This window comes from Mauremys mutica, chromosome 22 (genome assembly GCF_020497125.1).
Source record: "Mauremys mutica isolate MM-2020 ecotype Southern chromosome 22, ASM2049712v1, whole genome shotgun sequence".
NCBI classification, from domain to species: domain Eukaryota; kingdom Metazoa; phylum Chordata; order Testudines; family Geoemydidae; genus Mauremys; species Mauremys mutica.
In genome coordinates, this window is record NC_059093.1 from 23,526,236 (window position 1) to 23,550,902 (window position 24,667).

The 24,667-nt window shown below is 51.8% G+C and overlaps 2 protein-coding genes across 2 annotated transcripts; one reads left to right on the plus strand and one right to left on the minus strand.

Annotated features, from left to right (window-relative positions):
- Window positions 1-4,531: 4,531 nt before the first annotated feature.
- LOC123354679 (protein NCBP2AS2-like) lies at window positions 4,532-5,190 on the minus strand. The gene has a single exon (XM_044996804.1). The coding sequence runs from the start codon at window positions 5,140-5,142 to the stop codon at window positions 4,855-4,857; it is 288 nt and encodes a 95-aa protein (XP_044852739.1). The 5' UTR covers window positions 5,143-5,190; the 3' UTR covers window positions 4,532-4,854.
- On the plus strand, window positions 5,127-24,667 carry LOC123354678 (nuclear cap-binding protein subunit 2-like). Its single transcript, XM_044996802.1, has 6 exons — window positions 5,127-5,584; window positions 7,313-7,493; window positions 9,250-9,389; window positions 10,128-12,671; window positions 22,809-22,927; window positions 24,290-24,667. Exons 1-4 carry the CDS (start codon window positions 5,504-5,506, stop codon window positions 10,197-10,199), a joined length of 474 nt encoding a protein of 157 aa, XP_044852737.1. The 5' UTR covers window positions 5,127-5,503; the 3' UTR covers window positions 10,200-12,671; window positions 22,809-22,927; window positions 24,290-24,667.

Here is a 24,667-nt window from a genome sequence, read left to right on the forward strand (position 1 = left end):
ATGCTTAAGTATTGTCAGGCACTAATGAAATGTGTTAAGTCTTTTTATACACAGGTGAAGGAAGCCTTACCGAAGGATCCTGTGCAACCTTGCCACTCGTTGGAACCGGGAGACTGGGTCTACATAAAGGTCCATCAACGAAAGACTGCCCTGGCTCCACGCTGGAAAGGCCCTTTCCAAGTCCTGTTGACTACCAACACTGCTGTGAAGTGTCAAGGACTACCTGCCTGGACCCATGCATCGCACTGCAAAAAGACCCCTCCACCTCGGGAGGCCACACCTACTGATGATCAACGTGCTCCTTCTTCTAGCCCTGCTGTTCCTGCTGGACAGCGGAAGAAGAGGACAAGGTGACGTACTGGTGACCTCTCCCTTGTCCTCTGACGGACCTACTGTGCCTTTGGATTTTTCTAAAGGAATTCCAACATTACAACCCTCTTCCCTTTATCATGCTAGACCACGATTGTTTTTGGGGAAGAGGAGAAGATACATTCGTTCTGCAAACTCCTCCAGAGTCCAGGGATTCCTGACTAAAAGAGACATTATGAACTGGCCCTGGTGGAAGAAACGAAGCATCGTTTATTGGCAAGGAGGGAACTGTGGGGAGCGTGCTTGGGCGTGTGGGGTTGAATGGTGGCTTGGCTTTCTTCCAGGGGCAGGGCTCTGTGCTTATGGACAAGTACCCTGGGGATGTACTGCCCTCCCTAATTGGCTTTCAGATAATGACTACCAAAAGCACCTTGCTACCACAAAGGTTACCCCCACTAGCCCCTCAACCCTGGCCGTCACTTCTGTAATTTATCCAGATGTAAACGAAATTGTATATTCTAATGAGATTCATTGGCCCCGACCTTCCCATCTTAGTGATTTATTAGAATATTGCTCAGAAAGCCTATTTTTTGAAGTTCAACAGACTTCATATGAGAGGACCATTGAGTGGAAAACAAATGGATCAGTGGCAATAGAGATCCATAATATTACTGCAAATCAGCCCCTAGACTTTAAATATGAAATTGATGGATTCCATAGTGAAGTAGATATGATGGTTATTCCTGGAATTTGTGCTATGTTACCTGAAAGAGGCCCTTATTGTTATTTGGTTACCCAATTAGTGAATAATCAAACGACTACCCAAAGAGTTTGTTCTACTACTGGAAATTTTACCTGTCTTGAGACCATTCCAGTGACTGATAATGTGACTTGTACTTTATTGCAATACACTCCCTCTTATGCTATTGATATTAATGCCTCTCAGAAATATATGCAGGTCTACAACCAACAGATGTGGTATAGACCTACGCTGAGGGGAAATGTGCCAGAATATCGGTGGACTGTACTTAACACTACACTAGGGACTGTGAAGTTTACATTGCCTTTATCTAGTTTTCAGATCACCTCTACATATCCAAATTGTTCCCAAGGGGCTGCCATTAGATTAGCACAACTGAGGGCCTGGGTTATTTCCTCTAGAAAGAAGAGGGATCTAGCCGGATCCTTGTGGGATGGGGCCAATTCTGCAGCTGCTGTTTGGAATATTTTTAAGACCCAGGAGCATGATGAGAAATTGGGCCAATTAGAGAAGGCCACTGGCCTGATTTCTGGGGCACAGCTGACACAAGTGCGAACCGGAGTGGGTGAGTTACATGTCATTTCCGCCCTTAGTTCTCTGACCCAGAATTTATTGAGAGAAATGGTACTGAATATCACTGAGGCTGGGAAGGCATTGCAGTGGGATCTAGCATGTTCGGAAATTCAGGATTTCCTGAATGACCAGCTGATGGCCATTCGGAATGATCTAGTGCACCAAGCTTGGCCCACTGCCCTTACAGACACGTCAGGAGTACCATCTGATCTGTGGCCATGGAGACATACTTGGAGACTTTCTGGATGGAAATGTGGACGTTCACAGTGCTCCTTCCAAGCATATGGACCGGTTAAGGGGGTGTGGGCTCCCACATACCGAATCCTGCCGGGTCCATGGGGAGGATGCATGTGGGATTGGGTGATTCACCGAGATATCTGGGAAGTCAGGCCACCAGATTCTCCAAATCGATTTTTGGTTAGTGCTCCTGGGATTACAGCTGATATTTGGATGGGGTTAGGGAATTTATGGACATTTTGGCCGTTAGAACCACCACAGCTTCAGGTTATACGGAAACTGAAGCCAGGGGAAGTTGTCACTGTTTATGACAATATTTGCTGGGAGGGTAAAGGTCAAGGGACTACCCTTACAGGACACCCACTTTTTCAGGCTAATGATAGCTGTGTGTACGTTAATACCACCACATTACGAGATATACATTTTAATCTTACCACTGCTGCAGGCAATCATATTATTTACTGGCCTGCAGATAGAATGTTACATGTAGCTCTTAGATTTCAGGTATCTTTTAATTGGACTAGGATAGTACCTGATCGGTTTCAGAATTTGCTTTCATTGTTGCCAGAGGTTCGCAGAATTTCTGAGTTGCAAGGGCAAATTCACATGCTTCAGAATATATATCATGCTGAGCAGAATGCCTTTCATACAGCTTATAGAGTGTCTACTTTATGTACTAAGTTTGATGTATTGTGCTTTGTTACCAAAACTGTACGACAACCCCATTATTTTATTCCTATGGGGATGTTATTGTTTGTAGTGTTGTTGGTTGGTGTGGGATTATGTTATTGTTGTTGTTGTTGTAAAGGACGTAATGATAGTAATACTACTTTTCATGTTCATGCTAATCATGCATTGTCATTACATCCCATGAAAACCCCTAAGGTTGAGATGTCTCCTGTAGACTCTGAAATCCATGGTTTAATGCAAATTGAGATTTGAGGTATTTGTTGTACTAGAAGTACAAAAGGGGGGAGTGTGGAGGCCAAGAATTAATTAATAAAGGTTTGAAGGGATCTTAATGTATGTTAGCTAATTAGCAGAGGTTAAGATGTTACCCTGTATCTGGTGCAGAGTGAATTGTGTGAAAAGTCGTTACGACCTTGTGAATTGCAGTCTTGTTTTCTGTTCTAGTATTGCAGACAAATAAGATAACGAATAGGCTTATGTATAAACAAATGCAAATGTTTACTTTTACTGTCTCCAGGTTTGCTAGCCACTGTCTGTTAAGAAGGTATAAAAATTATTATGATTGTTTACTAATTGAGAGAGATCCGTCCAGGACAAGGGGCAACCCAGTTCCTGACACTCTCTCCCTCTTGTGTTCACTAGAGTATTATAATAAAGTATTTGTTTTTGCTGCACCCAAACATAAAAGCGAGAACTGAGTTTTTCTTTGACAATGCTCTAGGGACAGTGTTGGGGGGGGGGTTCCCCTGGCTGAGAGGGTAGTGGGCCAGTCCCTGGCTGGGAGGCAACCCCACTCTAGGCTGGGCTCCCTATCTTTGCAGGCAGGCTCTGCCGTCTACTCTCTGCGCTGCTGTGAAGGTGGCAATATATCGTGCCATGCCACCCTTACAGTGAATTAATTTTAACAGTTAAGGTTCTGACTTATTTTGCTAATTAAAAATGCTCTTGGTAGACATTTGCCAGTGTTGAAATGAAAGACACAACATCAATATGAATTGTGTTGCTGTCATAACAAATACTAACCTTTTTTCAGATGTACAGGAAGCATATATATTGTGTGGATGCAGCCTACATAACACACAGAAAGCTGCATATGCGGCCCACAATGGTAAATAGGTTGAGAATCACTTTTTGGAATGACTGGCAAGAGGCTACAGGGCACCATTGTTGTTTCCCACTTCGTGAACCTGTGCAACTAACACTTGGCCTGCAGGGACATCAGCAGGGAGGTCCATTTTTCTTGGCTGACCCAATGGCCCAAATTAGATCATCTGTTGTCCCCATTTAAAGTGGCAGATGCTGTTCCTGCAGGTGGTTAGGTGCCATCTATACTATCATAACTAGGCCTCCTAACAATCTTGTCTTTCCTTCCTAATCTACCCTGCATGCAGCAGGATCATTTTATCTAGAATACTACAACTGGTCTATCAAAGTCAGATGATATTTATAAAATTTTAACTGAAGAGGCTTAAAATTACAAACTCCTCTATGGATTAAAAATAGATCAACTCCTAGAGCTCAACTCCCATTCACCAACTGATTTTAATCCACGTCATGATTTATACTGCTAGATCATTAATCTTGGTCGTCATGTATATTACTACTAAACTGAAGAGCTCTGCATAGCTCAAAACTTAAGTTGGTTGAATAAAAGATGCTACCTCACCAACCTTGTCCAACTAAATGCTACCACAGGCCAGAAGATTGTATATCTTTTCCCCCTCACTCAGATGCCACATTCCAAACCTTGGGATCCATGGTATTTTATTTACACCATTCCACTTTATAAAAACAAAGACCAAACGAATCACCACCATATTTTTTAAAATCAGAGGTTCCCAGTAGCAAATACCATTGACCTCTTTCCATCTGAATCTGTGTTAATTCGTTGGTCAAGCAGCAAAGGGCTGCCATAGGGCATGTGATGCCTGCACTGTATTTTGTGGGGAAATGAAAGAAATATAACTATGCAGACGTGTTTATTTTAAACAAAGCACGCTGAGCAGAACTGCTTGTGCAGACGGCGCGAATCTCACGGGCAACGAAGGACGCAGATCCTGGTTACTGCGTGTGACCCAGCGCACGGAGTTGGGTGGGCTCAACGCTGCCGGCTACTCCTACGCTGGCGAGAGCAGCTACCGTCCGGGTGGGGCGAACGGGCCCTGGCTCGCCGCTGCCTCCTCGTAGCCCTCCTAGCCGCAGATCGTTGGTGGGGCTGGGGAAGAGCTAATCCCCCGCCCATCGCTGGAAGCTCCGGGGGCTTGAATCGCTCCCTCCCCGCCCTCTCACTGGCTTCCGCGTCCGCTCCCGTCCCGCCTGTTCCCAGGAGGTCGGGGCCAGGCCCGGGCCCGGGCCCGAGCCCCATCCTTTAGCTCCCGCAGGAAGGTCTCCCGCAGGCGGGCCAGGCCCCCGTCCCGCAGCAAGCGCCGCGCCGCCGCCCGACCCCCCAGCTGGGCCCGGGTCAGGGCTGAGGCAGTGACCTGGGCCGCCACGCGGATCGGCCGCGACTCCGACAGCTTCTCGATGAGCCGGGGGTTGCTGAGCAGCGTGAAGAGCAGGCGCCGCAGCACCATCTCGCGGCCCCAGACCCTGCGGCACGACGCCGGCAGCCGCAAGCAGGGAGGCAGAACCGCATCACGTGTGGAATCCAGCGCTGTGATTGGCTGAATAGCCCTAGGCGAAGCAGGCCAATAGAAGATAGACAGGACACAATCCCCTCAGGGATTGGCTGCTACCGTCGGGGCGGGAGAGAGTAGGCGGCCTTGCCTTTACCATGATCCTCACTATGATTGGCTGCTCAGAGCTGATGGATACGGAGGGACGTAGGGCGCTAGGTCACGTGCTCACACGGTAGCCGGCGGGTCCGTGAGCGTTGGGTCGGCTGCCTCGTGCCGGAGCCGGGCTCTGCGAGGCGCTGTCCGGGGCCCGTCCGCCATGTGCTCGGTAGTGATGCTGAGCGTCCTGCGCAGCGACTCCTACGTGGAGCTGAGTCAGTACCGGGACCAGCACTTTCGGGTGAGGGGCGGGGGCGTGGGGCCGGCGATCCGGAGGGGCGGGCGGGCGATGTGTGGGGGAAATAGGAACGTGGGAGGCGGGGAAGGGGGTGGGGTGGGGCGTGGCGGGGTCGGTTCCGGCGTGCTGGGGGTGAAGATGGGGATGTGGGGAAGAGGAGGATGGAAATCTTGGGCCCTGCACGTAGGGGTTACCAGCAACCTAACAGCTACAGCAGGGGTGGGCAAACTTTTTGGCCTGAGGGCCACATCAGGTTTCTGAAATTGTATGGAGGGCCGGTTAGTGGAGGCGGTGCCTCCCCAAACAGCCAGGCGTAGCCCGCCCCCATCCAACCACCCCGTCCCTTAATGGCCCCATGGGACCCCTGCCCCATTCCTCCCTCCCTGTCCCTTGACCCCCCACCCCTGACTACCTACCGCTGCCCCCATTCAACTCCTCTCCTTCCTGAATGCCCCCCCCCCGGAATCCCTGCCCCATTCAAGCACCCCTTCTCCTTGACTGCCCCTGGACCCCCTGCCCCTGACTGCCTCCCGGCCTCCTCATACAACTCCTCCTCTCATTCCTGACTGCCCCCCTGCCCCCATTCAGCCCCCCTGTTCCCTGCCCTCTGACCACCCTGACCCCTATCCACCCCCCCAAGCTCTTCTGCCCCCAGCCAACCCCCCCTACCTCCTTACCGTGCTGCCTGGAGCACCGGTGGCTGGCGATGCTACAGCTGTGCTGCCCATAGCACTGGGTCAGGCCAGCTCTGCAGCTGTGCTGCCCGGGAAGAGCTCACGGTCTGGATGCCCAGAACATTGTGCCTGGTGAGCTGAGGCTGTGGGGGAGGGGGAACAGCAGGGGAGGGGCCGGGGCTAGCCTCCCAGGACAGGAGTTCAGGGGCCGGGCAGGAGGGTCCCATGGGCCAGATGTGGGCCATAGTTTGCCCACCTCTGAGCTACAGGATTAAACTGTTCCTCACAAACTGATTAAAAAGCTGAATCTCTGCTGTCCAGATGTAGTGACCAGGGGAAATCTGACCTCGGCTGCTGGACAAGGGGCATGCTGGCCAGTCTCTTTATGGCATCCGCCTACTGGATGCCTGCTTATCCGAAAAACTATACACCCACAAGACCCAGTGGCTCCTGGAGGAGACAAGGGACACTCTCATTCTGTTTTCCCTCTTGTTCCCGAGCTTCTTGCCCTGTGAGGGCGGCTGGAATGTCTCTACTACTTTAGCTTTCTCACAGCCTCTTGATTGCTCTGATGTGGGTGTAATTTCCCTAGTCTATTCCTTATCCCAGGGTTCATTTTTGAGTTATTTCTCAAAGAATAATTCCACTGGCTCTTCTGCTGCTCCTAAGCAGCAGAGTGAAATTGGCCCATTCTGCTGCTGCTTGGCAGTTGGGACTAAAAGCAGTGAAAACAGGATTCTGTGTCAGTTCACTCTGGAACTGCTTTGCAAGGCTCTAAGCAGCAGAAGTACTGGTGCTTTCTGCAAACTTGGAAAAGTGCCTTGTAGTCTATTCTGTTCATTTTTGGAAGATTATCTTTATAACCATAAGGGCTAGAGGGTTTTTTTTTTAAATGGGCATATGTGGGCTAGTGTGTTTGTTCAGCCTCTTATCTGAAATATTTCCCAATACTGTTACGGTGTTGCAGATCAACTCATCCCACATGTTGCCACTTTACTGTTGAAGATATTGAATGGAGTGGAGTCTAAATGTTGGTTTTTACTGTTTGAAATTTCAGGGTAACAGATATGACCAGGAGCGACTGCTGAAAAAGAGCTGCACCCTGTATGTGGGGAATCTCTCCTTCTATACAAAAGAAGAGCAGATCTATGAACTGTTTGGTAAAAGTGGGGATATAAAGAAAATCATTATGGGCCTGGACAAAGTGAAGAAAACTGCTTGTGGCTTCTGTTTTGTTGAGTATCCTTGTCTGCAAAGTAAAACATCTATACCAGTGGTTCTCAAACCTTTGTACTGGTGACCCCTTTCACATAGCAAGCCTCTGAGTGCGACCCCCTTATAAAATAAAAGCACTTTTTAAAATATATTTAACACCATTACAAGTGCTGGAGGCAAAGGGGGTTTGGGATGGAGGTTGACAGCTCATGACCCCCCATGTAATAACCTCATGACCCCCTGAGAGGTCCCGACCCCCAGTTTGAGAACCTGTGATCTATACAGTGGGTATGGAAGCCAAAATCTAGCCAACCCTAACCAGAGTAAAAGAGTTGTAAAGGCTTGGCTTTGTTCCTATTGTAGGTACAATTACAATGTAATAACCAACCGAGTTAAAACACAGTTTAGCCTTGCAGTGCAGATAAGACTGAACTGTGCTCCTGATGGGGGACTGGGTATTTTTGTGCTAATCCCTCTCTCCAGGGCACTGGGTCAGTGTTCTGGGCAGTGTAGTACAAGAAAGAAGCTGACGTATGTAGAGTACATAAGGGTGCCATGTATGATTAGGAAGCTTGAGAAGCCAAATTTTGTTTCCTCATATCAATTTGAATAAAATGGTTAACTTCAGGCCCCCAAAATTGTTGGAAGGGGTATTGTCAGGTTAAAAATCATAGATGTAAAAGACTTGTTACTATTTTTTAGGATTACATAAACAGAATTAAAAATCTTTAACTATAATTTACTCTTAACTATGTATACTGTTTGACATTTGTCTCAACTGGGCTATACTTCAGGTACTCAGAAGAGCCAGTTCTTGTCTAGCACTTTTCACTAGTAGAAATTAGTTTGGATTGCAAATACTGTAATAATACAGTGGGTGTTTGTTTACAAATTTATTTGTATTTGAATAAAAAAACCATGGAAATATTTCTAATGGTCTTGTATTTTATAAGAACATATTTTTACAAACATAACATTAGATCTGAGATCTCCAATTTTGTTCTGCTTTTTAGTGTCTGTAGAGTATAACAAGGAGTAATGATATACAACTGGATGAAGAAAAGGGAAACTTTTCCCTGATAGGCATTCTAACAGTGAGATCTAGTAGACTGTAAAATAGTCTCAAAAAGGATGTTGGGGGAGTCGCATTGTTTTAATTATTTGGGATCTGACAGTATATTTGTGTGGTATGGAAAATCTGATATTCTGTCAGGTAGCGTTGGAAGTGACTTAATAACTAACTCATCTTTTCTGTGACTAAATCAAACACCTTCTAGATGCTGAACACAGTGATAAATATATCATAAATGTCTAGGTAGACAGATCCTGGGTATTCTTTTTTTGTGACTGTCTTGAATTTCCATTAAATACAAGGCAAACATTCCTGTAAAATTCTTTAGTAATCCTGCAAACCTGTCCTTTTCAACTAGGTTAAATTCTGGACTCTTTGAGGCTAGTTGATTTTTCTGTTGACTTTATTGGGATAACTTCAAATGGAATGCAGCACCCAGGTGGGTGCTTGTTTCTTCTTGAGTTAATAGTTTAATTTTTATTTTGCAAAGCATAGGGTTAAATTAATCTGATATTTCATAGCATTCCTAACAATCCTGGGTTACTGACATTTATCACACAGGTGATTTGATTTGTGAACAAGGAATTGATTTTTAAAATCTAACCCAGTAATGAGTTATACTCAATCAAATATTTGTTGAGATCATTATATTTGAATACTTATAAGTTTGAAAGACTGTTGAACCTCTTTCTTTAACATAATCTTAAAATACTACTCAAGAGGAGATGCTGAAAATGCAATGAGATACATCAATGGGACACGGCTTGATGATAGGATCATCAGGACAGATTGGGATGCAGGTTTTAAAGAGGGCAGACAGTATGGTCGTGGAAGGTCAGGGGGTCAGGTAAATTGTTCCACAATCTGTTTTTCACTGTTTGCTGGTGAAATTAGTGATGTTTCTTGAATCTTCACTTTTGAGTGACCACTTAGTAGTTAACTTTAATTTTACTAACTTCCATGGCCAGAGTAAAATTTCATCACATCTAAGAGACTATTATATAATGAATTGAAATATTTACCCACCAAGAATAAAACCTTATGTTATGTTCCTTTTCTTGGCATTCAAGTTACATTGGAGCCTGTGTTCAGCTGCTGTGGGAAGAGAAATGGTACTTGCAGAGCAAGCATAAAAGCTGCCCAGCTAAGAGCTGTGTTGTAGCCTGCCAAGAACCATGGGACATCACCTAACTTGCCTAAATTGGAGTAGATAGCAGTTGCTCTTATCTTTCGTGTGTAGGGTAGATCATGTAGATTACAGGTCCCAAGATGGGATGGTCCATCTTGATAGGAGGAGGGTCCTTGTGGGGGTTATTAAAGAAGACAACAGCTGTATGCTGATATATCAAATTGTGCAGGCTGCACTTCAGCTATTGCTGAAATGAAGTAGAGAAGGAAACTGTCACTAATTTTCCTAAATATTATACAGCTTGTACTGGGGTGTATTACCTGGACTATTGTTAACTGGGACAGGTGTTAACTGCCTTGTTGGTATTGTATATTAACACTTGTGCAATAGTTTACTTTCTGGAATGCTCTAATATTTCAATCCTCTTCCCCCCCCCCCCCCCCGGGCGCAATCCAGGTCCGAGATGAATATCGGCAGGACTATGATGCTGGGAGAGGAGGTTATGGCAAAGTTGTTCAACCCCAGTGAATATTGAATGACCCATCAGCATCACAGGAGAACTGTAGCTGCATCTTGGTAAATCTTGTGATGAGCAGCGAAGGACGTCTGTTGCACATGAATGTTGTTTAGGTAACTGAGACTTAGAAGATTTTTTTTCACTGTTGCTGAGATCGTTAAATATATTCAGTGTCTCTTCCATTTTTCAAGACCAGTTACAAAATCAGGATCAAAGCTATACTTTATGTTGTAGGGTAGATTGATAGAATATAATGAAGATCTGGGAGTAAAACTTATAGCACTGATTCACATGAAACATATGTGATTGCTAACTGCTGCTTTTTTTTAATGTTTGAAGTGTTATACTAGACTGAGCCAGAAGTCTTTAACAGTGTGTTGATTTCTTCCATATGTCCAAAACCTGATACACAGGCATCAGGTTTTTTTTGTTTACATTAGTAGTGAAGGGGGTGGGCAAGAATGGGTTGTGTACCAAACATAAAAATTAAGAGGAGAGAAATGGTTATTTTTTTGGTAAAATACAGAGAAGGTCCAGATTTCTCTGAATTGTGTGTTTGACTAGCAAGAAATAAGATGTCTTTTTTTTTTTTTTTTGGTAACAGCTAGCAAACATATGAAGGGCACACCTGAACAAACTCTTTACCCTGGGGTTATCTCTCTGTTCATCAAAGTGATAGGAGCATAGCAGCTAACTGAAGACCTGGCCCATATGTATTTCCACTAAGAGTATAGTATGCATTAGGTCTGATACCCAATAATATCTGTAGTGTGTGTATATTAGAGGCTGTCACTTTGATACTGTAAACCAGGTGGTGTGAAGTTCCCTTATCCAGTGGGTGGGAAGGGGGACTGCTGTAAGCAAGGGGAATGTAGAGAACTGAGAGTTTAAAAATTGGTGCTAGATGGTATTTGCTACCTCTGTAAACTTGGCAACACTCTTACTTTTTTATTTTTTTAAGGGTTGCTCCTGTATCAGTTTTCTCCAATAAAAGGGGTTTGTTTGTAATTTTATTATGTGGATGAATTCTTTTCCCTATTCCTCCACAGATGGGAGAATTTGCATGGTTACCTCCAAAAGGTGGATGTCTAAGGAGACAGGATATTGTAAAAGAAAAGGAAAGTAGTTCTGAAAGGGTGTGAGTTTTGTCTTCTATTTCAGGCTAGATTCATTCCTGCTTAGGTTTCAAATAACAAGCAAACTGGCAAAAGCCAATGTTCAAACTCCAGCTCTACCTTGGAGTCCATTATGCATCTGATGAGAAATCATATAGTGACTCTAGGACTTTATGTATGAGTTTCGCGGCTTGTGTCAAAACCGACTGAAATGATTGTATAGTAGTATGGACTCTTTAAAGTATTAACTGATGCTCAAAATGTTCAAAACCTGGAAATGTCAACAATGTCAAGTTCAGGCTTCCCTGGCTTTGCTTGAGGACTTGGGAATCTTGAGAGATGTATATTGAGTCTAAACACCTTAATCCGGCAGTGTTGAAGACTCATCTGCCTAAAAACTTCTTCCTCTCTCAAATTGCTCAGCCCCCCTGGACACTTAACTAATTTCATTAATTCTGCTTTTCCAATCATAATATTAGGGACTGACAACACCTGCATTTATGTAAAGAGAAAGCATAACTTATTCCTTTTCTTAAAATATAAAACCTTTTCAGGCCTTCATGTGAAAGGTATAAGCCTACTATTTTTCTTTTTACATCACCTGTAAAGAAGGGTAAAATGAACTGAGTGATGAGCTTTAATCAGACTTTCTAAGTATCTTACAGGTACCTCTATGCATCATGTTTCAGACCCATTACTTTAATTAAGTTATAGGTACAATGAAGTAAAATGCACACCCACCATCTTATCATCACATCTAAGAGAATTTTAAATGGTGTATTTCTAACCTTCTCCTGTCATGGAAGGTACTGTAAATGTTTAGTACTGGGATCTTTGATTAGGGGAAAGTCCTATAAACAGAATGAGTTAACCTAGGGTGTTTTTTTTTCTTACCTAATGAGGCACGTGTCTGAGCAGATCTGTCTACCACTTGCTCTGTAACATGTCCAGTAGCAATTTTCAGAAGCATAATCTGATTGCACAAGTTTTATGAAAAGATTGTCTATTGTCAAAACCACAAACTACTTTCAAATAAAGCTGCACTACTCAAATTGATTTGTTGTTAGATTGTCATTCGTGCCTTAACAGAAGCAGCGATGGGAATAAAGTAACTACACTTTGCACATTCTTAGCCAAATGCCTTGTTTGGGCTGTCTCCATGTGTAATTCACTAAATTATGGAAGAATAACACACTGGAGCAGTGAATACTCTCCTATCGCTTAATTAAGACACTGTCTCACAACTATACCCACTTGTTAACAGATCCGGAATGACAATATAACAATGTAATTTGTTTTGTCGCAGGTACCAGGGGGTGCAGCCTGAACTTAACATTATAGTGGACTGCCAGGCCTACTGTAGTTAAGGTTTGGACCAACTTTCTGTTTAAAGCGTGACTATAAGTGCTCTAAAATTTGCATGCTTACTGATTGATTGATTGCCTTAAAATTTTGGTGTGCCTCATGAGGGTGCTGGCTTGGGCTAGTGCTCCAATTTTGGGGTCATTTGACCAAGGAATTCCTGAGATACAACACCCCCTGACTCTCCCCCCCCCCCCCGGATTTTCTTAAGGTTGACATATCTTTGCATGATCTGGAGGTGAAACCATTGTTCAGATCCTTGCCCAAAGGTCTCGCTTGCGTGAGGGTTACTTCTAAAGACAGCCTAGCATCCCCTTGGCCTTTAGGGGAAGCAAAAGTCAGAACAGTATTAGACAGAGAGTTACGTACATGCCTACATTGAGAACAAGACATTCCAAAGTCTCGTGTGCCAAACTGATTACACTGCATGTGTGCAAAGAGAGGCCAAGAGGGTTTATTGCTACCATAACACACATGACTTGTGTGCCATTGAACCTCAACAACAGCTGGGTACTAGAAGCTCAAATCCAGTACTAGGCAAAAACCTGAAATAAAGAAGGCATATTGCCACAACCTGCCTCTGTCAAAAGATGTTTTTGTTTCAATTGTGGGGAAGTGTAATCTTGATACTGCAGAAAATGCAACAGGTGCTCAGAGTATTTTTGAAAAGAAAATAAATTACACATGCAAATGATGGCTGGGAGGTGATAGTGAATTAGAACAGAGGAGTGGCGGTGCAGAGGGGAGATAGGAGGAATAAATGGGGACGGTTGTGGGGCAGGATAGCATTCTGGGAGGAGTGATATGGAGGTGGGTATCAGGATGTGTTGGCGGTACTGGGGTTAGGGTTGGGATGAAGAGGGTAGATTAGGGGTGGAGTTAAGGGGTTTGGGGTAGGGTTGGTGCAGGGTTAGAGTTTGGGGTGCCGTTGGGTTAGGGTTATGATTAAGGTTGAGGTTCAGGGCTAGGATTTGGAGTTAGGGTCAGATTGATTGGTTTAGGGTTAGGGGTTGGGGTAAGGGTCAAGGTGAGGGGTTGGGTCAGGGTTAGAGTGTTAGGGGGTTAGAGTTGGGTTAGGGTGAGGGGTTGGGGTCGGGTGAGGAGTGAGGGTTGGGGTTAGGGTTGGTTGGGATCAGGGGTAGGGGTTGGGATGGGTTGGGGTAGGGTGAGGGGGTGGGGTTAGGGGGTAGGGTTGGGGTCGGGTTGGGGTTGGGGTGAGGGGGTAGGGTTAGGGTCGGGTTGGGGTGAGGGGTGGGGTCAGGGTTTAGGGTTAGAGGGTGGGGGTCAGGGGTAGGGTCGGGGGGTAGGGTTAGGGTAGGGGTGAGGGTTTAGGGTAGGGGGTGGGGGGTAGGGGTAGGTGGGGGTTAGGGGGTAGGGTTAGGGTCGGGGTGGGTTTTAGGGTTGGGATCAGGGTCAGAGGGTTAGGGGGTGGGGGTCAGGGGTAGGGTCGGGTTAAGGGTTAGGGGCGACGGGGTTGGGGTTGGGGTGAGGGTTGTTAGGGTGGGGGTTAGGGTTGTTAGGGTGAGGGTCGGGGTTTGGGGTGAGGGCCTGGGTAGGGGGTAGGATGGCGGTGAGGGTCAGGGGAGGGTTAGGTTAGGGTCAGGGTTAGGTTAGGGTGAGGGTTTAGGGTGGGGGTGAGGGTAGGGTTGGGGTTGGGTATGGGGTGAGGGTTTAGGTTGGGGTTAGGGGGAGTGGGATGGGGGAGTTAGGGTTTAGGGTAAGGGGTGGGGGGTCGGGGGTGAGGGTGGGGTTGGGTCAGGGTGGGGGTTGGGGTAGGGTTAGGGTGAGGGTTTAAGGTGAGGGGTAGGGTTGAGGGTGGGGTTTAGGGTTAGGGTCAAGGGATTAGGGTTAGGGTTTGGTTGGGGTGAGGGTTGGGTTAGGGTGAGGGGTAGGGTTAGGGCGAGGGGTTTAGCAGTTAGGGTCAGGGATAGGGGTGGGGTAGGGTTAGGGGGTGAGGGTTAGGGGTGGGGGTAGGGTTAGGGTTGGTTAGGGTCAGGGCTAGGGCTAGGTTGGGGTCAGGGCTAGGGGTTAGGGTTGTTGGGGTTAGGGTTGGGGTGGGGGTCGGGGTCAGGTTTAGGGGTTGGGTGAGGGTGAAGGGGTTGGGGTAGGATTTAGGGTAGGGGTTAAGGTTAGGGGTGGGGTTGGGGGAGGGTTAGGGTTTAGGGTGGGGTTAGGGGTTGGGGTGAGGGTAGGGGTTGGCGTGGGGGTTAGGGGTGAGTGTTGGGGGTAGGGTGGGGGGTGGGGTTGGGTTAGGTTAGGGTGAGGGGTGAGGGTTGGGTTTAGGGTGAGGGTGGGGGTTAGGGTTTTAGGGTCAGGGTTAGGGTTGGAGGGAGGGGGAGGGTTGTGAGGGTTGGGTTTAGGGTCGGGTAGGGTCAGGGTTGGGGTGAGGGTGAGGGGTTTAGGGTCGGGGAGGGGTAGGGTGAGGGTTGGGTTAAGGGTTGGGGTTAGGGGGTAGGGGTTGTTAGGGTCAGAGGGAGGGGTAGGGGGAGGTGGGGTTGGGGTTGGTTAGGGGTTGGGTTGGGGTTAGGGGTCAGGGTGAGGGGTAGGGTGGGGGTCGGGGTTAGGGTCGGGTCTGGGTCAGGGGGTTAGGGTTTAGGGTAACAGTCCTGGGGGGCTTAAGGGGCTCGGGGGGGCCACCAGACCTCTCTCCAGGCTGTAGGGGTCCCGGGGGGGCTTAGGGGGTTCCGGGGGGCCCCCCAGCCCTCTCTCCAGGGTGTAGGGTTCCCGGGGGGCTTAGGGGGTGCGAGGGGACACCCCAGCACACTCTCCAGGCTGTAGGGGTCCCGAGGGGTCTTAGGGGGTTCCAGGGGTCCCCCCAGACCTCTTTCTAGGCTGTAGGGGTCCCAGGGGGCTTAGGGGAATTTGGGGGGACCACCCTGTCCTCTCTCCAGGCTGTAGGGTTCCTGGGGGGGCTTAGGGGTTCCGGGGGACCCCCCAGACCTCTCTCCAGGCTGTAAGGGTCCCAGGGGGCTTAGGGGGATTCAGGGGGACCCCCCTGCCCTTTCTCTAGGCTGTAGGGGTCCTGGGGGGGCTTAGCGGGTTCGGGGGGAACCCCCAGACCTCTCTCCAGGCTTTAGGAGTCCTGGGGGAGCTTAGGGGGTTTGGGGGGACCCCCAGCCCTCTCTCCAGGCTGTAGGGTTCCCGGGAGGGCTTAGGGGGTGCGGGAGGACCCCGCAGACCTCTCTCCAGGCTTTAAGGGTCCTGTGGGGGCTTAGGGGGATTTGGGGGGACCCCCTGCCCTCTCTCCAGGCTTTAGGGGTCCCAGGGGGGCTTAGGGGGTTCCAGGGGGCCCCCAGCTCTCTCTCCAGGGTTTAGGATTCCTGGGGTGGCTTAGGGGGTTCCAGGGGGCCCCCCAGTACTCTCTCCAGGCTGTAGGGTTCCCAGGGGGCTTAGGGGGTTCCGGTGGGCACAGATAACTACATCTAGGCTGGAGGCGTCCCTTGGGGTTTAGGGGGTTTCTGAGGTGTGCAGATACCAGCCTCCAAGCATTAGGGGTCCCACGTGGTCTTAGGGGATTCGTGGGGTTCAGAGATACCTACGTCTGGGCTGGAGGGGTCCCGAGGGGATTAGTGGATTTGGGGGTGGGCACAGATACCTATATCCAGGCTGTAGACATTTCTGGGGGGATTATGGGGTTTGTGGGGGGCACAGATACCTACGTCCATGGTGGAGGGGTCCCTGGGGGGCTTAGAGGGTTCTTGGGGGGCACATATACCAACGTCCAGGCTGTAGGGGTCCGGGGGGGAATTAGGGGTTTCGTGGGGGGTACAGATACCTACGTCCATGGTGGTGTGGTCCCTGGGAGGCTTAGGGGGTTGTGGGGGGCAGAAATACCTTCATCCAGGCTAGATGGGTCCCGGCGGGATTAGGGGTTTGTGGGAGGCACAGATACCTATGTAAGCAGAGTCAGGATGAGCTCTACCCTGACATCTGGTGGTGAATTATGGCGAGTGTGGAAAATAATTTCAGGGGCTGATCGTGTTTGCATAGGCACAGCCCACGGCATTCTGGGATAGTTGCTTTGGCAGCTGTGGGATCCCCAGTTTCTTTGTTGTTAGGGTGGCAGAAGGGGAGTGTTGTCACCCTGAGTGTGTGGATGAGGAACTGTGAAACTGCTTTGTGACAGGGAATCTCACCACGAATTGAGTGGCACTCGCTAGACAAGGGAGTGGGCTCCTTGGGTAACCCAGAAACTCTGATTACATCTGCTTTTCTCTCTGGTGTTGGATAGCAGAGCTGAATTTTGGATTCTCTTAAGAATCTGAGTTCTAGGTTCCTGAGCTGAAATCACTAAAGAGCTGTTTTAAGTAGTGGCGGAGCCTGAAGCTATATTGCAGAGCAGTTGGCAGAGCGGAGCAGTTTGTGGGGATGGCTGGAGCAGATCACAGGATGGCTGGTAGAGCAGAGCAGCTGGCAGAGTGGAGCAGTTTGTGGGACAGCTGGAGCGGATAGAGGGACGGCTGGTGGAGCAGAGCAGCTGGCAGAGTGGAGCAGTTTGTGGGACAGTTGGAGCAGATCACAGGACGGCTGGTAGAGCAGAGCAGCTGGCAGAGCGGAGCAGTTTGTGGGACGGCTGGAGCGGATCGAGGGATGGCTGGTGGAGCAGAGCAGCTGGTGGAGCAGAGGTGAGCGGTTGGTGGGGAAGGCAGAAGCAGAATCCCATGGAGAGGTAGGCCAGTCAGCCCTGGACCCACGTAAGGTTCCCCTTTCTACCCAGGCTGGCAGGGGGAAAACACCTGCAGAGAGACTCATGAACTCTGGGCCTGTGGTTGATTTTTGGTTGCTGGACTCGGGATATTTGAGGCATTGGACTTTGGAGTCTTGGGGTGATTTGGGGGTTGCTGGACTCAAGAGCCCAGGGAAAAGGACTCAGCCTAGTTGAGGTGTTTTCCCAATTTAATGCTATGTTGTTTATCTCATGTTATTAAACATTTTCTGCTACACCCAGACTCTGTGCTTGTGGGAGGGGAACTATTGCCTCTTTGAGGTGCCCAGGGGTGTGTGTGTAAGATTTTCCAGGTCACTGGGTGGGAGCTCGAGCTGGTTTGCATTATGTTGTAGGGAGGGGTCCCCTATGTATTGAACCCGGCCCTTGCTGCTCTCAATGTAGCCTGGCAGAAGGGTTACAACTACGTCCAGGCTGGAGGGGTCCCTGGGGAGCTTAGGGGGTTTGTGGGAGGCACAGATACCTACGTACAGACTGGAGGACTCCCAGGGTGCTTAGGGGGTGGGGGGGGCTCATACCTGCGTCCTGGCAGTAGGGGTCCCGGGTGTGCTTATGGAGTTCGGGGGTGCACAGGTACTTCTGTCCAGGCTGTAGGGGTCCCGGAGCGGGGGCTTAGGGTTTCGGGGGGGGGCACAGATTCCTATCTCTGGGCTTTAGATGTCCCTGGGGGGCTTAGAGGGTTCGTGGGGGGCACAGATACCTACATCCAAGCTGTAGGGTTTCCTCTGGGGTTTAGGGTGTTTGTGGGGAGCACATATTCCTACATCCAGGCTGCAGGGGTCCCTTGGGGGCTTAGGGGCTTTGTGGTGGCCCCAGATATCTAAGTCCAGGCTGGAGGGGTCCTGGGAGGCTTAGGTGATTTGTGGGGGGCACCGATACCTACATCCAGTCTGTAGGGGTCCCTGGAGGGCTTACAAGGTTTTTGGGGGGGGCACAGATACCAACTTCCAGGGTTTAGGTGACCCTGGGGGGCTTAGGGGGTTCGTGGGGGTCACAGATACCTATGTCCAGGCTGTAGGGTTCCCTTTGGGGCTTAGGGGGTCCGTTCGGAGCACATATTCCTATGTCTAGGTTGTAGGGGTCCCAGGGGCGCTTAGGAGGTTCGTGGGGGGTACAGATACCTACGTCCAGGTTATAGGGGTCCCTGGGGTCTGAGGTGATTCGTGGGGGGCACAGAGGAGCTCCCTGAGGAGCTTAGGGGGTTTGGGGGAGGCACAGACACATGAGTCCAGGCTGGAGGGGTCCTGGGAGGCTTAGGGGATTTGTGGGGGGCAGATACCTATGTCCAGGCTGGAGGGATCCCGGGGGGCTTAGGGGGGTTGTGTGGGGTTCAGATACCTGCATCCTGGCTGTAGGGGTCCTGGGGGTGCTTATGGGGTTCGGGGGTGCACAGATACCTATGTCCAGGCTGTAGGGGAAGCTGGGGGTCTTACGGGGCTAGTGCAGGCACAGATACCTACGTACAGAGAAGAGGGGTCCCAGGGGGCTTTGGGGGTTTATGTGGGGGACAGATAGCGTCATCCAGGCTGTAGAGATCCTTGGGAGGCTTACGGGGTTTGTGTGGGGGCACAGATACCTACATCCAGGCTGGAGGGGACCTTGGGGGGGCTTAAGGGTTTCGTGGGGGGCACAAATACTTATGTCCAGGTTGGAGGGATCCCGGGAAGGATTAGGGAGTTTCTGGGAGGCAGAGATATCTACATCCAGGCTGTAGGGTTCCCTTGGTTTCTTAGGGGGTCGTGGGGGGCACAGATACTTACGTACAGTGGTGAGCCGGAGCCGGTTGGCAGGAACTGGTTGCTAAATTTGAAGCCGGTTTAGAACCTGTTGTTAGGGTTACCATACAGCGAGCAGCTGGGGGTGCTGCTGGGAGACAGGACCCCTGGCTCTGTGCAGCTAGAGCCCCCTTTTCCTGAGCGCTCCCTTCCCCCGGTTTGCCCGGCAGCCCCCCTCCCCCCCTGAGCCTCGTCACCCCGGATTCCTCCCCTCCGAGTCTCCTCTTACCTTGGGCTCCATTGAATCAGGCTGCAGCTCTCAGCCTGCCGGAGCTGATTCAATCAGCCTGCAGAGCCCAAGGTAAGACGAGACTGGGAGGGGAGGAATCCGGGGTGACGAGGCTCAGGGGGGGAGGGGAGAGGAATTGGGGGTGATGAGGTTCGGGGGGCTGCGGGGAAACCAGGGGAAGGTAGCGCTGGGGCAAAGGACGCTGGGCTCTGCAGCTGCACGGCTATCTCCCAGCAGCAGCCGTGGCCCCCGCTGCAGGGGAATCACTGCAGCTGGCAGCCTGCGGAGCCCCAGGTGTGACGGGGAGGGGAGGAATCAGAGAGTGACAGGGCTGGGGAGGGAGAAGGAATTGGGGGGTGACGTGGCTCGTGGGGGGAGGAATTGGGGGGTGACGAGGCGGGGGGGGGAGAGGGATGGGATCCCAGGGGGAGGGGGGAGTAATTAATAGCAGCTGTTCCCCTAGCAAAACCCTCCCCGCTACGTTCCCTTCCCAGTTTGCCTCATTGGCTGCAGTCTGTAGATCTGTTTTTAAAGCCAATATTATCGATCCATGTCCATCTCTCTCTCGGGCATCGGTGGTTTTTGCAGAGTTAAGGTAATAATTGGAGATAGACCAATCTCCTAGAACTGGAAGGGACCTTGAAAGGTCATCGAGTCCAGCCCGCTGCCTTCACTAGCAGGACCAATTTTTGCCCCAGATCCCTAGGTGCCCCCTCAAGGATTGAACTCACAACCCAGTTCTGCAGACGGCCCCAGTCTCCAGCTGTTCAATCCTTCACCGGGGGGGGGGGAGGGTTAATAGTGGGGGTCCCAGCCCGAGCCCCCAGCCCCCACTGCGGGGAGGGGCGCAGGGCTGGAGGACGCAGGGGCTTGTGGGAGTGGCAGTGCGCCCCGGCCTACAACTCCCATCAGCCCCCGCGGACCCAGCGGGCGGCGCTTTGGGCGCGACGGGCTGCGCTCGCAGGGCGGGGCCTGGAGCGGAAGTGACGTCAGCGGTCTGGAGGCCGCCCGTGGTAACCGGGGGACGCTAGTGCGTTGGGCGCGAGGCCCCGCGGGGTGTTTGGGACCAGCCCCGCCTCCCCCCTAAGTGCTCCCACAGCCCCCCCGTCTCCGCCTTCCCTCCGGCACCTCCAGCCACAGCCTCCCCCGGGCGCGTCTTTCCTCCTCCCCACCACGGGCTCCCACAGCCTCCCCGCATCCCCCCAGCGCCTTTCCTCGCCTAGCCACAGCCCCCCCATCTCCACCGCTTCCCTCACCCAGCCACAGCCCCCCCAGCGCGTCTTTCCTCCCCCGCACAGGCTCCCACAGCGCCCCTTTCCCCCCCTGCCCAGCCACAGCCCCCTCCCCCCATATCCCCCCCCCCGGCACCTCCAGCCACAGCCCCCCCGGCGCATCTTTCCTCCCCCCCACCGGCTCCCACAGTCCCCACCCCCACCTCCCCCCCGGCACCCCCAGCGCGCCTCTCCTCCCCCTCGCCTAGCCACAGCCCCCTCCCCACCCCCACCTCTCCCCCAGCACCCCCATAACCCTCCAGCCACAGCCCCCCCATCCCCACAGCTTCCCTCACCCAGCCACAGCCCCCCACCCTCCTAGTGCACCTTTCCTCCCCCCCCAGGCTCCCACAGCCCCTGCGACCTTCCCCAACCCCCCATGTCCCCCCCCATGCCCCCGCACTGCTGTGAGCTTCCCCAGCTCCTCATGGGCCACCCCTTTCCCCACACACCTTCAGTGTGCCACAAGCTTCCCTCCCCCGATGGGCCCCCACGGTGCCCCCCGGCACCCCCAGCACGTCTTTCCTCCCCCCAGCGCGCCTTTCCTCCCCCGCTCGCCCAGCCACAGCCCCCCCTATCTCCACCGCTTCCCTCACCCAGCCACAGCCCCCCCCAGCGTGTCTTTCCTCCCCCCCATGGGCTCCCACAGCCCCTCCCGGCACCCCCACCTCCCCCCCGGCACCCCCAGCGCGTTTCCTTCCCCCCCTGCCTAACCACAGCCCCCCCCATCTCCACCGCTTCCCTCACCCAGCCACAGCCCCCCCAGCGTGTCTTTCCTCCCCCCACGGGCTCCCACAGCCCCCCCCGGCACCCCCAGTGCGCCATTCCTCCCCCCCTGCCTAACCACAGCCCCCCCCCATCCCCACAGCTTCTCTCACCCAGCCACGCCCCCCACCCTCCCAGCGCGCCTTTCCTCCCCACCCAGGCTCCCACAGCCCCCTGCCCAGCCACAGCCCCTGTGACCTTCCCCAACCCCCTATGCCCCCCCCATGCCCCCGCACGGCTGTGAGCTTCCCCAGCTCCTCATGGGCCACCACCTTCCCCACACATCTGCAGTGTGCCGCAAGCTTCCCTCCTCCCACGGGCCCCCAGCACACTGTGAATTTCCCAAGCCCCCTTGGTGCCCCCAGCCCCCCTGCATCCCTAGTGCGCCGCGACCTTCCCCACCCCCAACCTCCCCAGCTCCCCGTGACATTCTCTAATCCCCCTCAGCCCCCCACAAACTTCCTCTTCCCTCCCGCACCCCCCAGCCCGCCCTGACTTTCCTCGTCCCCCCTGTAATCCCCAGCCTGCCCCAACCTTCCCCAACCTGCTTCCCCGGTCCCCAACCCACCCACCCCGCCCCCTATGCCTGCAGCCTTCTCCAATCTGAAGGCCCGTTCCTCTAGCCGAAACCAACCCGCCCCCGTCTATCCCCCCATCCATTGGGCCCCTCAGTCCTTTCTTCTCCCTCCAACACCTCCTAGGCCACCCCAACCTGCACCTCATCCCTACTTTCCCCCTTACATGCCTTCTCCCATAGCCCCCTTCCGCCCCCTCCCTCCCTCCCCAACACGCCCCAGCCTGCAACAACTTTCCCCAACCTACACGCCTGTATCCCCCAGGTCATTCCTCCATTCAAGGGACTCCTCAGATCCCATCTCTCTCCAACATCCTCCCAGCTCACCACAACCTGCGCCTCCATCCATGCCTCCACCTGTAGGGACTGCTCAGCGCCCCTTCCTCCCCAACAGCCCCCCCAGTTCATTCCCCCATCCATTGGGCCCCTCAGTCCCCTTTTTTCCTCCCTCCCACCGCAGCCTGCACCCCACTCTGTCCCTAGATCTGTGGGCCCCCCAGTGCCCTTTTCTCCTTTGTCCAACATTCCCCAACCTGCACCCCCATTCCTCCCTCCACCCATGGGGCCCCTCAGCCCTTCTCTCTCCTTCCTGCCCAGCACTCACCCTTCATAGCACACGGGCAGGCGAGCTAGGGACGAAACCCGTGGGGAGCAGTGGATTGTAGAGTGGAGCGGTGACTGATAGTGTGGGCTCAGTCTCTGTTCCTCGACTGGGGCGGCTGTAGATGGGATGGGAGAGGGAGGCAGGGATGAGGGTATTAATAGAGCTCTGTGTAGTGATAGTTCCTGCTTGTCTTTATTAGTTTGCAGAGGAATTGTCCAGGAGCTGGAGCCGGAGAAGAAACTGGAAGAAGAGCAGCCTGGATATCCTTGTAAGCAGAGATGAAGAGTCGTCAGCTTTCTGCCTTCTCCATGACTGGCTGTGAGTGAACAATTATGGCCTCTATCCCTCATCCGTACCACTCAAGTTTTCTTCAGAGGCCGTGAGCCTCCTTGTTGGCCATGGTGCTCTGTGGGATTATGACCAAGGGAAGGGACAACAGTCTCCTCTGCTCAGTGACTGTCTTGGATGCAGGTGCAACAGGCTGCTTAACATATGAACGTAAGAATGGCCAGACTGGGTCAGATCAAAGGTGCATCTAGCCTAGTATCTTGTCTACCCACAGTGGCTAATGTCAGGTGCCCCAGAGGGAATGAACAGAACAGGGAATTACCAAGTGATCCATCCACTTTCACCCATTCCCAGCTCCTGGCAAACAGAGGCCAGGGACACTATCCCTGCTCATCCTGACTCATAGCCGTTGATGGACTCATCCTCCATGAATTGACAGTAACTCTCCACTTAACATCCTCTCGCTTAACATTGTTTCAATCTTAGGTCCCTGGTCAATTACAGAACATGCTGTATTTAAAGTTGTGCAATGCTTCGCTATAACGGTGTCTGGCTGCCAGCTTTGTCCACAGTCGGCAGCCCCCCATCAGCTCTCCTATGCCCCCCCCCAGCACTTCCCGTCGGCCAGCAGACCCCGCGGATCAGTGCCTTCCCCCACGGCCTCCTGCCTGCGGCAATCAGCTGGCTTGTGGCGTCCGGGGACGGGGAGTGAAGACTCATTGTGCAGGCTCCCCCTCCCTCCTCTGCTTCCAGACGCCGCAAGCCAGCTGATTGCTGCAGGCAGAAGCGAGGACCCGGTGTGTGAAGTAAAGGGGAAGGAGCGGGGAGGAAGAGGCAGGTTAAGGGTGGGGGCTTGGGGGAAGAGGCGGCCGAGGGTTGAGGCCCCCGACCCTGGTGCTTGCAGAGAGGGGAAGCTGCCGCTGCTCCTGTGCAACGTGCTTCTGCTAGCCTACAGCACCTTCAGCCTCCTTGCGTGCCTCATTGTCATCAGTGCCAGTGGGCTGTGCCCATGTGGGGTAAGGCGGGGGCACTCCCCAGCTATAGTACTGTCCTGTATGGCAAAAAATAATTCCCTGCAGCGTAACCCCCCATTTACATTCATTCTTATGGGGAAATTGGTCTTGCTTAACATCGTTTCACTTAAAGTTGCATTTTTCAAGAACATAACGAGAACGTTAAGTGAGGAGTTGCTGTACCTAGTTCTTACTTGAACCCCATTATAGTCTTGGCTTTCACAGCATTCTCTGGCCAGGAGCTCCAAAAGCTGAGTGTGCGTTGCGTGCTTTTTAATTGTATCTATAAAGGTGTAATGGGAGATGGGAGAAGAAGAACCTACACAGCACTGCAGATACTGATGATAACTTCTGTTTTTCCCTCTTGTGTTGTGCTTAGTACCACGGAGAAAGAAGTGAAGGGTAAGAGCCCACCCCAATTGTGAGATGGAAGGCGCCCAAGAGCCGTGAGTCAGTGAGCGTTGTTGATTCCAGGCTATGCAGATGCCATGAAGCTGGGAGTGGAGCAGACGTCACCATCAGTGAGATAAGTGTCTGGTTTGGTGAGGACTCTGGTAACGGCCCACCTGCCTCCAGGCCAGGACTTGTTGTTAGCTGGGGCTGAGTTTGTAGGAAAAAGTTCCTGAATAGATGTAGTTACGAGGGAGACAAGGTCCCCATTTTCAGGGGCTGGTCATTTCTCTGTCCACAAGCAGTGTGTTCTGTGCAGCAGAAGGTTGGATCCAGGGGGATGACTCCAGCTGGTGAATTTCTTGAC

Bases quoted from the DNA above. Each gene is read 5' to 3' on its own strand.
- LOC123354678 (XM_044996802.1), top strand. From the start codon at position 5,504: ATGTGCTCGGTAGTGATGCTGAGCGTCCTGCGCAGCGACTCCTACGTG. The intron at 5,585-7,312 runs GTGAGGGGCGGG...TTGAAATTTCAG, and splicing joins ACCGGGACCAGCACTTTCGG to GGTAACAGATATGACCAGGA. The intron at 9,390-10,127 runs GTAAATTGTTCC...GGCGCAATCCAG, and splicing joins GTGGAAGGTCAGGGGGTCAG to GTCCGAGATGAATATCGGCA.
- LOC123354679 (XM_044996804.1), bottom strand. From the start codon at position 5,142: ATGGTGCTGCGGCGCCTGCTCTTCACGCTGCTCAGCAACCCCCGGCTC.